This window comes from Calonectris borealis, chromosome 5 (genome assembly GCF_964195595.1).
Source record: "Calonectris borealis chromosome 5, bCalBor7.hap1.2, whole genome shotgun sequence".
Lineage (NCBI taxonomy): Eukaryota > Metazoa > Chordata > Aves > Procellariiformes > Procellariidae > Calonectris > Calonectris borealis.
The window spans coordinates 31,266,081-31,282,406 of record NC_134316.1 but is presented as its reverse complement, the minus strand read 5'-3'; the positions used below and the strand labels follow the sequence as shown (position 1 = coordinate 31,282,406).

General features: G+C 35.2%; 1 protein-coding gene across 4 annotated transcripts in view; it reads left to right on the top strand.

Annotated features, from left to right (window-relative positions):
* SCFD1 (sec1 family domain containing 1) overlaps window positions 1-16,326 on the top strand; it is a 55,459-nt gene that overhangs the window by 12,630 nt on the left and 26,503 nt on the right. For all 4 annotated transcript variants that reach the window (XM_075151741.1, XM_075151740.1, XM_075151739.1 and 1 more), the window contains 8 exons: window positions 183-272; window positions 1,510-1,565; window positions 2,558-2,643; window positions 3,898-3,997; window positions 7,870-8,009; window positions 8,444-8,534; window positions 8,887-8,960; window positions 11,212-11,293. In XM_075151741.1, coding sequence (XP_075007842.1) covers window positions 183-272; window positions 1,510-1,565; window positions 2,558-2,643; window positions 3,898-3,997; window positions 7,870-8,009; window positions 8,444-8,534; window positions 8,887-8,960; window positions 11,212-11,293 — 719 coding nt within the window. The remainder of the gene's footprint in view (window positions 1-182; window positions 273-1,509; window positions 1,566-2,557; window positions 2,644-3,897; window positions 3,998-7,869; window positions 8,010-8,443; window positions 8,535-8,886; window positions 8,961-11,211; window positions 11,294-16,326) is intronic.

Below are 16,326 nucleotides of genomic sequence, written 5' to 3'. Positions count from 1 at the left end.
AAAAAAAAGGGGGGGAAAAATGATGGATGTGCTAAGAGGGGCATTTCACGATTTGATCTCTTTTTGCAAAAAAAGCTGTTGGTTGTTAACAGCCATTAGGTAAGAAGAGGATCGCTTTCTCAGTATTAAAGTGGCATAAACTTCTTTAACCCTATTCTTAACTCTTTTCCACGCTGTTTTAGCCATTAACCGACCAGATATAACGGATACAGAAATGGAAACTATAATGGACACTATTGTTGATAGCCTCTTCTGTTTTTTTGTTACACTTGGTAAGTTTTCAAATTCTAGCATATTTTCCATATGTTTTCCTCTTAGAAAGGATCCATATTCAATGAGATACCTAGAAGTTTAATGATTTCATATAGCAAATTAAAGGCATTTTAGATCTGTGACAGAAATCTTAATAGTTCACAGGGTGGGTTAATGATCTTGCTCAAATTATTGCTGTACATCACTGCAAAAGACATTAAAGGCTGTCCTACATGGGAGTTGAGTCTTAGTCTTCGGTATCAGTGGGAAAAGAATACCGAAATGCAAAGGTTTGGATTCACTGTTTTTACAAAATCCTAGTTTGCAAAGAAGATCAATAGTGCTTTGAGTTTGGATTTGTAGCTCTCAAAAAAAAAAAAACCCTCAGAAAAAGAAGAAAAAAACCCTCACACAAACCCTGCAAAGATCTAGCTGAAATAACTCAAGCAATAGGAAGATATTTTAACTAAATCTTATCGATTATAAATTATAAATATATCTAAATATATTAAATGTATTTATTTTATTGTGAGTTTTCTTGATGATTAGCTCATAGATTTTTCATAGTGATGACATTTAACCTAAGTTCTCACTGAAGTCAGTCAGTCTGAGACAGCATTCCTACGAGGGGAGCTGGGGATCACTATGGGGCAGTCTGTTCAAGAGAGATTCCCTTGGACCTATTGAGTTCTTTCAAGCGTTAGTGTGATACAAATGAAATCTCTTTTACTCAGTCACTTAAACTCTATGGTGCTGGAATTTTCATATTTATATAGCTAAGTGAGAAACAGTAGCTAAAGATTTTGAAACCTGAAAGCCAATGGAAAACGTGCTTTTGAAAATAACATTACCCTGCAGTGAGTTGTAACTGATATATTGTGGTGATGGTGGTGTTATAGTACTTATTATTACTGTTTTCAAGGGACTTTAATCTTTTGAAACTAAGTTTTAATGCTTCTATATGAGATAGCCTGTCCCCTCCATAGTACGTTAGCTATCTTTCTAGTGTACGCTATACTTCTCATAAATTCTGGTGTGAGGTATTCACTTACTTTTGTAAAACTTTGTTTAATATTTCCATATAGTATTTTTTGTTTCATAGATAAAGACTGCAAGAGACAAATTTAATGTAAGTTAGTATTGTCCACTTGAAAAATTTCATCTCAGAATGTTACTAAAAATTTGTTTTATGAAAAGTACACTAATTTATAATCTGAAAACTATAATACAAGTAGAAGTCAATATATCTTTTATTAGGAGCTATTCCTATAATCAGATGTTCAAGAGGAACTGCAGCTGAAATGGTGGCAGTGGTAAGAAACTATTTTCTAAACAAGAATCATTGTTTTAAAACTTTCCTAATAGCTTGTTTACTTTTCTCAATACTAGGCAGAGATCTAGTGTCATTGTATCCTTTTTCTTATGAAGGAAATAAAACTGAAAGGAGATATACCAGTTTTCCTTTCTGATTTCAGTTCCATGGAACTCATCTGTAGAAATTGTAATATTATGGAATCAGCTGGTGAGAAACTTAAACATGAATAATCATTCCTAATCTAGAGTTTATCAAGATTTTCTGACAGGCATTATAATTACAGCCATTAAGCTATATCTACACAGTTTAAAAAGTCTGGCCTGGGTTTTTCTGTGTATCTTAGTAAGAAATTTTTATCTATCTTACTGGGAAACCCCGTAAGCACAAGACATTTTTACTATATCAAATATCAAACTAAACTGACACTGAACTTGATCATCAAGTAGGGATGAAATTACCAAACTAAATCACAATTAAAAATCTCTACAGCACTGCCTTCATTAGAGCACTGTGCTTCATTTCTTCCATCTTCCTCACATCTCTCTTTGTCAGTGAAGCCTTGATACTGATTAAACCTAGGTATTCAGTGTGCATGCATTCATAGAGAGTAATCTCATTTTTATGAAACACTTAGTGTGGCAGCGTCTGACAGCCCAATTTGCTGCTTCTGCTCTGGTTCCCTCTTGGTGCATCCTACTGATATTTTCTATTCGCATGTTTAGGGAGAGGGTGCTAATTCCCTGGGAGGAGATCAGTGGACATAAAGGAAATATCTTCTGTGTAGTCCTGGATATAGATATAAATGCTGGAGGGAGAAAATAGAAGGAGCAGATTTCTTTCTTTCCCATGTGCAGTGGACCTAGACTTCCTGCAGCTAAGACATTTATAAACTACAAAAACAGCACAATAAATCTTTAAATGTTGATCATATAAAGAGGTTAGGAAACCACTGGTTTGTTAAAAGCTGTTATGGTTTTTTTCCCCCTTCAGAAATTAGATAAGAAGCTCAGAGAGAATCTAAGAGATGCCAGAAACAGTCTTTTTACAGGTGACACACTTGGAGCTGGCCAATTCAGGTATGGTGTTAGTAATAACTATGTATTTTTATTTTTCATATTTCAGTTGTCTGAAATATCTCATTAGGATAAGTCACCACTGTACTGAAAACTGTATTTACAAGAATTTGGGTCAAATTCTATATTAAAAGAATTTATATACTCTTAAGGGAGTTTTCCCATCTCTTAGCGTAACCGATTTGAAAACTTTTGTAGCTAAGTGTGCAGTCCTGGGACAGTGAGACAAAAATTATTTAACGAACCAGGTAATTTTGTTCAACCTCTAAACCCAGCACGAACCAAAGTCCTGCAAATATACTCAGTTTACAGGACCAGGGTATGCAATCGGATGTCTGAACATATCTGTTAGCAACCTTTAGTCCATTAAAAAGAAAGAAATACACATTTTCTCACTTGTGAGCACTGTTATCAGTTGTAGTTATGTCAAAAGCAAGTGTTTCTCAGCTGATCTCTATGTCTACCAGAGGAGGACTGCTTAAGGACTACCACTTGGATAATTAGATAACAGTTAAGGACTGTTAAGTCATGACCATTTGAATCCTTTGAGGGGAAAGAGGGGTGAGAAAAGACATTGTGGATGCTTGCCTCCTGTGTATACTGTTGCCCCCGGATAGTTGAATATTCCCCAGGCTGCCTTAGGAGAGCGTATTACAGGAGTTTACACTGTACATGGAAAGGTGAGGAGATGTATTGGGAAGACTGTAGCTGAAGAAAACAGTTATGATCTCCTAACTGGATATAAAATAGTCATCATATTTTTATCTCAAATTAAGAGCAGAACTCGGATAAAAGACATAAAAAACATCAAGTGGCAAAATGGAATGAGACTGAAATGAGATTAGGAGACAGAACAGCTGTGAAGTACCAGTTCCCTCATTTTCATGGGAACTGAATTGTAACCACTGTTCTTCCTTCAGAGGGGTGGCTTGGTTTCCTGATAATATAGCATCATTACCCTCAGAAAATCAAAATACAAGGAAAGGTTTGTTTTGGCTTCTGCTCAATATTTATGGATTGGTAATTTCACTTAGTACAAAATAAAATACTCTTTTTATCATTACTAAGACAGTGCTTCATGGAATTTCTGGCAGTGATCAGCCCCAGATGCTTTGGGGAAGGCTGGAGGAACTCTGCAGTAGGCAGTCTGGCTTTTAATTTGAAATGTGACGTGGAAGATAGCTGATACAACTCAGGATGTTACTGGGATGTTCTAAACATGTTTAAAGAAGTACTAATACAGTGTCATCTTTTCAGCTTCCAAAGGCCCCTATTAGTCCTTGTTGACAGAAACATAGATTTAGCAACTCCTCTACATCATACATGGACATACCAAGCTTTAGTGCATGATGTTCTGGTAAGAATAAATCTGATTTTGTTACCAAAACTATTTTTTCACTCAGTTTGTTATTAAACTTAATACCAGATTCTCTCTTAATCCAAAATCTGTTTTGTCTGTTTTATTTTCTCTAGAAGGTTTATTTAGCAATAATTTCTAAAATGGTTAAAAAGTTGTGTCCCGGTTTCGGCTGGGATAGGGTTAAATTTCTTCCTAGTGCTGTATTTTGGATTTAGTATGAGGAGAATGTTGATAACACACTGATGTTTTCAGTTTTTGCTAAGTGCCCTCCTAGTCCAAGGACAGCTCCCATGCCTACTGACTGAGCTAGGTACACAAGGTGGGAGGGAACATAATCAGGACAGCCAGCCCAGCTGGCTAATGGGGTATTCCATACCATGTGACGTCATGCTCAGTATATGAACGGTAGGCGTGATCCAGGAAGTAGCGATCGCTACTTGGTTATCGGTCAGCGCGGGTGGTGAGCAATTGCATTGTGCATCACTCATATTGTATATTCTATCATTATTATCATTATTTTCCCTTTTCTGTTCTATTAAACTGTCTTTATCTCAACCCACGAGTTTTTCTCACTCTTACCCTTCCAATTCTCTCCCCGTCCCACTGGGGGGGCGGGGGGAGTGAGTGAGCGGCTGTGTGGTATTTGGCTGCCTGCCAGGTTAAACCACAACAAGTTGACATTTTGATATTATCAAAAGGTAGGTAATTCAGCAGTCCTAGTTTTTTCTTCATGGTGTTTTATGTTATGTAAACTCCAAACTCCATTAAGTGCAATTCAGTTTTGAAAAATAAATGCTTTTAATGAGTCTTTAAACCGGTTTTAGTGTTAGTTTGAAACCTATTTCTGTTTTTCTCCACAAGGTGGTGTAGGTGTTCAATATAGAGATACCAAGTGGTGTATGACCCTACTGTGAGGAATCTAAAATAGATTTTTTTAATAATTCTTTTGAAATTCAGATAGCCTTAAACCACTTTTATTTCCTCAAGTTTATTTTATAAAACCAGTAGTAGAAACATACTTGAATGAAAGCAAATACTGTTTACCTAAGATTTATGCATTTCGTATATAGTTCCAGACTAAATAAGAAAAGATAATATGAGTAAGAATAATTACTTTCTGGAGGATTTTTTATATTGTAGGTTAGTCATGCAAATCATTTCAATATCTAGCTTTGAGAAATATATTGGTTTTATTATTGAGACTGTTAGAGGAATCTGTAAAATATGCAGATGTGTGTTTGTATACCAAGTTGGTTGTGAACTGTATAGTCATACATACAGTGTCATCCAGAAACTTGCATTGCTACCATGAAAATATTTTAGCACTAATGGGATGTTTCAGGACACTTTTAAATTCTATTTTATGTAATTCATTCCTTGTGAAAAGTCCCTTCCTCTTAAACTTAAGGGTGCTTTTTACAAATAACAATTTTTGCCCTGTTTTCTTTAGGAAAGGCACATATGAAAAAAACATGGTTTGCACTGTGTTTTCTCCAATAACTGTTGAACTGGCTAGACACTTGCAAATAGAAGTACTGAATTTCTAAAGGTTTCTTTTGAAAAGCAGTGAAAGAATAGGGGATGGAAACCCAAATTAGAATTTTTACAGATGTAAATGCTATTGCACAAGGTCTGCACTTAGTTCAGTTTGTTACTTGCCAACCATTTAATCAGAAAATGCTCGCTTACTAGATAGTAAATCCATGCAAATCTTCATGTACTTGCCTGCTACTCAGCTGCTAGGTAGAGAAGGTAGTGTCGGGTGGCCTCAGGCCTGTGTTGGGGTTAGGACTTCAGTGCATCAAGATGCAGAGGGATCAAAGATGTAGTGGAAGCTGAGACAACTAGTACTACAAATATGGAGGGGTATTAGAATAACACCTGAAGAGTGATCTGAGGATTGTTGGATATTTATATGTACTGCATCAGGCTTCAGTAGTTTCTCTGCAACAACTTGTTAAATGTTGCATGTTGCATCTAATTTTTGACCGAGTTGATAGGATTATGAATTTGTCTAGTGAAATTGTAACAAGTGGCCTGTGATTCCATGTCAAGGGCAAAAGTTTAATTTCAAAACCAGTCAAGTTATTCATCTTAAAGGCAAGCATGCCAGCTTCTTCATGTACTGACCATAATATTTCATGAAATAACCACAGTAGCCCTTTAAAAAGCCATAAATGGTAACCATGAAAGTGTTACCAAGGTGGTGATTATATAACTGTACTTTCAAATAAATTGTTTTTCATTTAAGCTCTCAGTTACAATAGTCCAGGAATTCTGTGGGGTGTTGAACTAAATGCTAACCCAGCCGCAAAGTCGTGTGCTGCATCTGTTTAGATTATAATGGTGGTGCTTCTACGCATAAACAGGCTTATATGAAGAGACTCCCATTTCTGAATAAAAAAACCTTTCAGGAGTGGATACAGAAAAATGGGAGGCGTGGATAGAAAACCTTATAAAGACAAAATGGGGAGGTGAAAGGAGAAATGTTAATCGGTAAGAACCATTTTGGTCAAACTCCTTGTAAATGGCAAAACTAACTTGGAAACTCGGGTCACTGGTGAATTAAACTGAGCCAAAACATAGATGTCCATTAAAAATTACAGCTGAATTTGCAATCAAATGATTTTTTTTCCCTTTAAGTTTTTATTGAACATATGTACTTGAAAAATACTCTTTTTTTGCTGAAAACATTAAACATGCCTTGGAAGATGAGGTTTGTGCTCATTGACTGTGTGTGCTTCCTTTGAGTAGCTACTTGGGTTTGTTTCTATTCTGGCACGGATCATTTATTTTATTTCATTTTAAGTGTGAACTCTGCCAAGGGATAACTAGAAACATTTTAAAATTTTTTTTGACAATTTCTCTTACAGTGATCTAGTTCTGTATACTGTAATGAATGTAATAAAGTGGAGTTTTATTTCTGCAAAAAATATCTATTCTAAAAGATTCCTGGCAGATTCTGCATAGTTGAAGATTTGACTTTCTTTATCATTATTTGCCAAGCAAAGAGCACTTTTGAAATTTTAAGTGTTCTTGAAAAAGGTTCGAATAAAGTCAGCAAGTGGAATGCTTGTTAATCTTTGTTGAAAACCAGAGGGAATATGTATGCTGCAGAGATACAGAGCTGTCCTTGGCAAAAGTAATGGGGGAAAGAACCAGAAGACATACAGGGAGCAGTGTGCTGACATGTGAGCATAACTGTGTCATCTAGCACAAAGATGTGGTTTCTAGGTTGATGTATCTGTGGAAGAAGAAAAGCTATATGGAGAAATAGCAGCTTTGTTGCGAACTGTTGCTTTAACATGCACTTGCTATTTTACTAGTGTTTAAAAAAAACAGAGAAAGAGCTGTGAAGGTGTAGCTAAATAGTCCTTACAGTGGATATTCCTGTTGCTGATGTCACGAGCTTCTTTGCAGCTTTGATACATTTGTTGTAGTTGTGTAAGTGAAATTGAGCCTTAGAAACACTTTTTGTCTGCAACACTGAAACTTTTGTTACTTTAAAGTTTTGGTCAGTTGTTAGAGCTCAGTTACTGCTAAATAATTTACTTTCCCTACAGAAAACAGTGTTGAGAGTTCAGTGTCAGAATATTGCCTGCACGTGAGACAATCAGATGTCTTTGCTTAACATTTGTTGCTTTGTTTGGTGTTTTTTTAATAAGTGTGAGTAATTTTGGAGTAGTTACATTGCTGCTGTTATTATCTAGTTAGTTAGTAAACTGTTTCTTGCCCTCTCATGAAATTCTAATAAATAGCTGTGTTAATGTTTTTTAGAAAATATTCTGGACGAGAATTGGTCAAGTATAAAAGACTGATTAAATAATTAAAAACTGTCAAATATTTACGTAAGGTTCCTCTTTTTTTAGGATTTCCATTTGAATAGAGTTAACTTGGAAGAATCAACAGGAATGGAAAGTTCTCCAGCAGGTGCTAGACCTAAGAAGAAAAATAAGAAGTCCTATGATTTAACTGCATCTGATAAATTCTGGCAGAAACATAAGGGCAGGTAAGCTGTATAAGTACAGAGTTTATATTAATTTAGTAAATATAAATTCTAAGTATTCTTCATATTATGGTAGTTCTATTTTTAAGCTTCTTTGAAAATATTTTTAAAGTTTGGGGGTTTTTTAAGGAATGATCAGTGTCAATATTCATTGTTCATATTAATTGTATATTAGCTTTTGTTACAGAGCACAAAATTGTTCTTATCAAAATTATATAAAAATATTGAAAGCAGTGAATATATCTTAGAAAGTTTAAGTAAAATTATAGTAAGATGTCATTATTTTCACTGATCTGATACTGCTGCATGATTTGTGTATTGATATTTCTGAAAATGTTTTCATGATCATCTTGATCATACAACTTGTCTGGTTCTAGTGCTTCAATTTAACTTCAATTTAACAATTTAACTGAGCCTAATGCAGAGTATTGCATTAGTCCTTTTCCAGAGGTAGCTGAATCTGTTCAGCAAGAACTGGAATCCTACAGAGCCCAAGAAGATGAAGTCAAAAGACTTAAAAGTATCATGGTAAGTTTTATCACCTATATGTGCTTTATGTAAAGCATAATAGGACTTGTAGAGATACTTAGCCCACTCTGTCACCCCACACACAAAAATTATCAGCACATGCTGAATTTTAGGCATAATACAATCTTAAAAGTAGGACTAGAACTACCATATTTCATGAGAAGGTTCAATTTCTTGCATTTATTGGCATCACGTTTATATAACTTGCATAATAACTGTAAAACACAATCCAGACATTAATACCATTACGAGAAAATAGGTTCTAAATGTACTGACTGTATTTGCATGTGTGATCTTTGTATTTATTATGACTATTTTTATTCCTCTTTCCAAACCCTTCCCCAAAACCCAGGGTATAGAAGGGGAGGATGAAGGAGCAATAAGTATGCTTTCTGATAATACAGCTAAGCTAACTTCAGCTGTCAGGTAAGTAATCAATAATGCATTATTGTTTAATTAATTTGGAACCATTTCTAATTCTTTTCTGTCGTTTCACTTTTGATATCCTTTGAAATAAATAGCTTTAAAAGTAGGCTATTCAGCTCAATAGTAAAGTTTAAATGCTTTATAATTCTGGTAAAGTTTAATGCAATGTCTTAGACAAGTACTTGCACATGTAACTTCCACAGCATGTGTGTGTGAGCCCTCTACGCATGGCTTTGGAGTGTTTCCTCAGCAAAGCTGAATAATCTAAGTGCATCATAGATTTGCTTACACTCTTCCACCAGAAAAACCCAATTACCTACCTCTGCATTCCTTCCTTAAAAAAATTGTTAGTGAAATCCACGTCCTGAAGCATCTGCTTGCTTTGCACAATGTGTAATTAATTACATTTGGATTATTGTAGTTAGTATAACATCTGTTGGCAAGATTATAGTCATTAAGAACTCTGCATGGGAAATTTACTTTCCTGCTTTTGGAGACCTAGCCACCATGGATGACACTGGAAGTCTGAGTTTTAGACTTGTTCCTCATTGTAAATCTGTTTTTCATTCCACTGAGGCCTTGGAGAAGGGAGATGTTCAGTTTGTTGCCTTTCGCTAAGACCCCAATCAGAAGGAAGAAGGAACTGTAGTTACTCTGAGAATAGATGGGGTGATATGCCCAGTGTCCTGTGAAATCCAGCATTAGTTGTCTCTTTGTGAGTTTCAAAGGTTTTTTGTATGCTATGCCCTGGTTAGAATTTGATTGGAATTACAAAGGATGTGGGATGGATCAGACAGTTTCAAAAAAGCGAGCAGGTGTTTCCAAGCTCCCCCTATAAAGTTTTAAAGTTTTGTACTTCTCAAGATGCTAGTTTTCAGGTTAAAGCAGCAAGGTATGAAAGTGACAAGCATCAAAAGCTTTAAACTGATAGCAAAAAAAAAAATCATATGACTAAAGCTTCATCAGGAAGTTTTACTGTTCAATTAGCCTCTATGTGACTGTTTTCTATAATCTGACATTGTTAAGGAAAATCTTGATCCCCTTCAGAAAAGCGTATAACACAGTAAACTCTCCTATTGCAGTGTTTCGGCTCTAATCTTTAGGATTATGCTGAGAAGTCCAAATACCATTAGGATCTTCCATTTAGGCATGTTTCTGGAGAATTAGACTAGGCTTGGCTGTTTTGTTGTCCGTCATCTGCTAGCAGGAAGAAGATACCCTTCAGAGTTGTCTTAGGCTTTACAATTTTTAGAAAACTTTGGAATATCTATTAGTAATTAAAAACCAGAGGATCTCCTGTCTTTTTTCTTTTTTTTTTTTAAATGCAGTGCTTTACAAAGGCAGTACTAGCTATAAGTACCTTCCAGCTATAAGGTCATTAATGTCAGTCATCATAGATAACATTGATTTTATAATTGCTTAAAGGAGGAAAGAAAGTATGGTTACTTAACTTCATGATTCTTCAGGACATGCAGTCAATGCCATTAAGTGCCTTCTCATCCACTTATTGTTAAGACACTGACTGCACGGGGTGCTTTTGGATGTGGAAGTGTATAGAACCTGAGAAGTCTTTTATACATGTGATGCTCAAGTGCCAGCAGTGAAAATCATATAGATCACAACACCTTAAGTAACAAATTTTCTACAAAGTAAACTTCACCATTCAGTTTCCTATTTCACAAAAGAAAAGATTTGTCATGAATCCTGTATGGAGAATTGTGTTCTATGCAGAAGCACCTGTGACAAATTCCAGAACATCCAGAGGTTCTGTGTTTATTTGACAGATACTATTATTATTTAATATTATTTGATGATTATTTGACATTATTTGTTATTATTTGGCAGATATTGACACTTTTACATGTATCAGACATGAACTAAATGTTGATTATATAAGCCATAATTCTAGTAGATTGTTTGTTTAGGTAAGCAGGGCATGTATCTTGTTGATCACAAGCTTTCAATAGGAATATTAAATTACCTACATTATCTGTATTTTTTGCTAGTCACGGTAAAAACTTGTTTTACTACATTACACGTGGATAATGTACTCTGTTATAAGAATCATTACATCTATACTTTGTAATTTTTTAGTTCCAATCCTACTGTATTCTATAATTTTAGATTTTAATAATCTTTAATCCCTTCCAACCCAAACTGTTCTATGATTCTATAAATTTTTTGTACCGACTGTAACACAATTCAGCTAACTGTGCAACTCAGCAGGTTAGTTTGTATTTAATCTCTTCAGCTCTCTTCCAGAACTTCTGGAAAAGAAGAGGCTCATTGATCTTCATACCAATGTTGCAACAGCCGTTTTGGAGCATATAAAGGTATGATTGCTGTCGAACTTCAGTTTTCTGACAGTAGTGCTCCTTACCTGAAGAAATATATTTGAGCAGGTGAAGTAAGATAAGAAAGTGAGCCTTCTCATTTGTGCTGCCTTTTACAGAAATCACTGTATAACATTGCTTAGTGTTGGAGGTGAGAGGGAATGAATTTTGAATGCCTCTGCATGGAAAGCAAAGCAAGTTATCAATTTTTTTCTTATCAGAATTTACTAGTATACTTTCTTTTTTTTTTATGATGGCCACGACCTTTATTGTGGGTTGAAGTCTTTCTAAAATAAGTTTATGATGGAAGTGTTTTGTTTACTTTAGGGATGTGTCATGGCAAGTTACGACTTCAGTCTAAACAGTTTTCTGTTCTGTATGTGTTTATCAGAAGGGTACTGTTTACTGTTCACCAACAAAAATGATACATAGAGGTGTGGCAATAATGATGCAAGTTACTGAACTGGTCTTTCCAGCAGGGTCTGTGTTAGCTGTCCTGTGCATAATTTAAGCACTTCAGAAGGATGTTTGTCCTCTTTTCTGTTTAAGTCTGCTGCTCTTGTATCAGAGAACTTGCAGGTGGTTTCAGTATCGAGTAAAGACCATAGTTACTACTAGGATAACTTGGAAGATGGATCTGTTTTCACAGTATGAGAACAGAAATGATACATGAGGCTTTCAGAAACACTGAAATTCTGGTTTTGAAAGTGATTCAAGCACCAAGTCTCACTGAAAACCAATAGTTAGAAAATTTATAACTCATGGAAGGCAATGTGTTTTGAAGCTAACTTTAACATTTGTAAAGTGCCTAAGATCTGTCCTCAATTATTACTGCTACTGAATTTTTTCCAGCTAAGTACTATAATGAACAAAGGATTCATTCTGAATTTTAGTGAATAAATGAATTTTACATATTTATAAAATTGGGGAAGAGATATAAGTGTGTCTCTATGTTTGGTTTATTACTGTAGGGGCTAGTTTACGTGCTTTTGCAGTATAAGACATGTCAATTTTCATATCTGGTAATTTAAAAGCAGCACATTAATACCATTGAAAAAAAAACAGAAGTTGACAATGTCGATGTTTTATTTGATGCCTTATCTGTAAATTCACTTTTCTAAGAAAGATACTGAGTGGGTAGTGTCAGGTCTACACCACTAGTATTTTATATATTATTTGTTGGACGGAAGCCAGGTTTCAGATCAGGATGTGGAATGGCAATAATGTCAGTTTTGATTGCCAGCATCCCTTTGGCAATGGACGGGAGCCAGATGCACTTGTTCGTTCTCCATTAGGTGATAGTGACACGCTTTTCTGTTACCTAGAGGTGGAAGGAATTACCTTAGAGTCCCTCTGCCACAGCACTCTACTAGCCCTTAGGCTCTCTCCTCTGACAGGGAGCCTGCTATTAGAGAGTTCCCAGGGAACGGTGATCCATTTCTCTATAAATGATTCTTAAGTCTAGTATTGCGAAGTGCTCAGGCTCCTTCTTATTGTATAGCTGTCAAAGAAGATTGTGAGACAAATGGGCGTGCAGTTTCTTCAATATATTGGTGATATGTGCATCTGTGTCATCTTTTCTTTTGATTTAGAAAGAATCACTTCCTTCATCTCCAGATATTTAGGAAACTATGTTAAACTCAAACCAATGCAGAAGCACATGGTTTTTCTGTTGGAATTTACCTACGCTAAAGCCTTTTCACTGAATGAATGTAAAGTTTCTTCCAACTGCTTTGTCCTATCCATTTTCTCCCCTCTTTTCACTCTCCGGTGTTACAAAAAGTATCTTTCTATCTTGAGCTGTAGAATGTTAACATGCAGGATGATATGCTACTTAATGGATTCCTCAAGAATACTCTCAAAAAGGGCAATGTCTCAGCCAGTACTTTTTAAAGAAATTCTGATGGCACCTGGAGTCTGTGGTTAATAGGTTTTCTATACAATTAAATAATTCAAACAGATTAGGATAAGAGAGAATTTTTTTGGCGAGTGCCCAGTCATGAGGAGCTAGTGAGGCACCATGCTCTTCTTCAGGTTACTATATTTTTACTTTTAAAATAATCTGGAAGCACATTCATACTTTAAAACAGACTGTTTGCATTGTCCATTATGGTTTTTTTACTACATTAAGTATTTGAGCATTTTTCTTCACTACATATATGAGAATCAGTGCAAAGAATGGTACGAGACCTGCTTTGGATATACTAAGTGAATTTAATTTTTCTTGTAGTGTTCAGTTTACAGCTGCTTTCCACATTCTTTTGGATCATTTTCTAAGACACAGCAAGAGGAAACCAGAAATTAATCACATACTCAGGGGTCCTGGCAGTTTTCTGGCATATCTAGGTGTTTAGTGAAATAATGGAAAGAATGCATCACTTTTTTCACGAAGTGAACCATCAAGTATTTATTGTCAGTGCTTAGAACAAATGCATCCTTGTTTTGCATTGATTGTTTTTTCTCTGAAGAAGCTGGTGGCTGAAGTACTGTACCCAACAGATAACAGTTTTAGGACTAGAATTATGGATATCTTTCTAGCTGCTTTAGAGTTTCCAGTAATGCTTATTTTTGTGTGTCATTCTAATGTGAATACTAGGATTACTGAAGTATGTTAAGTTGTGGCATATAAAAAGGTGTACATGTACACTTTTCTAAAATGATTAATTGGAGAGGGGGTAGATTAGATAACATCTTGCTAGAATTCTATACATATGAATTTAAGTGGCAGGTTTTTTGTGAATTATTATCTGTCTTAGATTACTTACACTTGTTTGGTTTAGGGTTTTTTTTTTAATTCCTACATAATTTTCTTATCACGTATCTCCAATTTTGCTTGATCTCAAGGCCTGATACTTTGAATGACTCCATTACTGGGATTGCCAATAGCCTTTCAAATTATCGAATTCATATTTTGTAAAGGAATTCCACTGTTTTAACTACTCTGTTTTAAATGAGGTTATGTTTTTGTCTTACCATGTGAACAGAAACGGTGTGTGTTTGTGAAATATATATGTCACAGTGGTCCAGGCTGTTTTTCTGTAGTTCAGAACTGATAATTGAGTAACTTCCCAGTAAACAACAGCTTTTTCTGAGTTCAATTACAGTGACCTTTCCGGCATCATTCTGTGCAATTCAGTCAAAGGGAACTGGCTGTAGCTGCCACTCTCAGCCTTCTCCCAGAGTTCCTCTTCCTCTTGATAGGAGCACACTATAATTACCTCAGTCATTCTAGGGGCTGTTATTTCTGGTTGTTTTCTGTCAGTATCTTTGAGAAATTCCTCCCAGTAATTTCTTAGAAAATTTCTTTTCTCTTCTGCATGTTCTCTCTCTCTCTCTCTCTAAAAGGAAGAACCTTTGTACTGTAAAGAGGATAGGAGAGCCTCCTACAAGTCCTTACAAAAATAACCCTCCAAGAGATTTCGATGAGTCCTGCTTCCACTTCTCTGATTAAAAAAGAAGGAATTTTGTGTTCATTTTGGAGTACAGAGCTCAGGTAGAGATTCCCATGCACTTCAGTGATTTTCCCTAAAATAAGTTTTGGCTTACGAACAGCTTGTTTTTAAAGATGCTAAGTTGAAAGCTTTCACAAATATATTAAAAAAAAAAAAGACAAAGCAAACTGAAGTGTAGTGCTTTAACTGCAATACAGATCCTGTCCCTGAATTGGCAGCCAGAAAGGTGTCCTGAATGAGATTGCTGTGGAACAAGATATAGTAGGAAATCAAGAGCAGGAGGCAGAAAGGGAATAACTGTAAATGTAAATGCATCTTGATTTTATTATTGTTTTTTATTATTATTTTTCTTCACTTTGCTTGCCAGTTTGGCACCCATAAGAACCTCTTCTTTGCTGTCTTTTTTTATTGAATCTACAGGATTGTTTAGCTCCTATTCCCCAGCTTTTCCTCTTGGCATGTCTGTGAGTTTGCCATTGAGTGAGCAAAATTGCAGTTACTTAAATAAAATGGGACATCTGCTTCTTATCAGCATTTCTTAGACAAGTTGATTCTTCGGGAAGTAACTGTCTCATTGATGTGGCATATCTGGGAAATCTGTCAAAAGGTAACTAGTAGTGTTTAAGGCTATTCGGTAATCGATATGAAATTTGATTAGGTGTCCAGCTAATTCCTAGTGAACCAGTATAAGAAAAATATTGCCCTGATTAGTGTCTTTGCTAGTAACCTTCGTTAGTTATCTAGTGAAGAAGCAGCTGAATAGACTCACCATATTGATCCATCTATTTAGTTCGTGCTTTTGTTGCATCAAAAAGAGTGTCGAAAATTTTATATTGCTGCTTACCTCTGATGTCCCTATTGTGGATAGAAATAAAGGACCTGAAGTTTTAGAATTTTCAGTTTGGTTTTTTTTTTCCCCCAAAGAGTGCTAAGTTCACACTCCAAAAGTAATTGTCCAAAATTTTTGAAGAGAGTGAGTGTACATGTACCATTAATGTTTCAGTTTAGGCTCAAAGTATAGCAAATATATGCAACCAGTGAGTTTTCTTTGCTGCGGTTAGTCTGTTTTCTTCAGCAGTCTTAGTCAAACAGTCATAAAATGGCACATGGCTGAGAAGAATTTTACCTAGTTTGTGCTCCAAGTAAGTTAACAACTGTAAATCTGTTCTTAAAATTTAAAGTATCTCATGTTTGAATTACATAATTTTATTTAAAAGTTGATCTGTAAGCAAATATAGTGAATTAGTGAATCTTTTTTTTATGTTCTACATTTTTACATGCCATCTGAATAAATTTGTCTTAAACAGATTACCAGCTAAGATAATATGGGCATTGCCAAATTCAACAATAATATATTTATTTTAATAAGATTGAGTTTCCACATTTCAAGACAATCCTTTGTTTGTTGGATGCCTTTTGTCTGGGGAAAATATTTTAAACTTAAAAACATTGAATTTAGCTCCATGTAAGGAGATACAAATGCAGTTAAAACACAAAAAGCAAGTGAATATAATGGAAAGACTAGAAAAATAGTAGTAGTTTCTTTGCAATTGTTTTATCTCTCTAGAGAGAGTTAAGGAA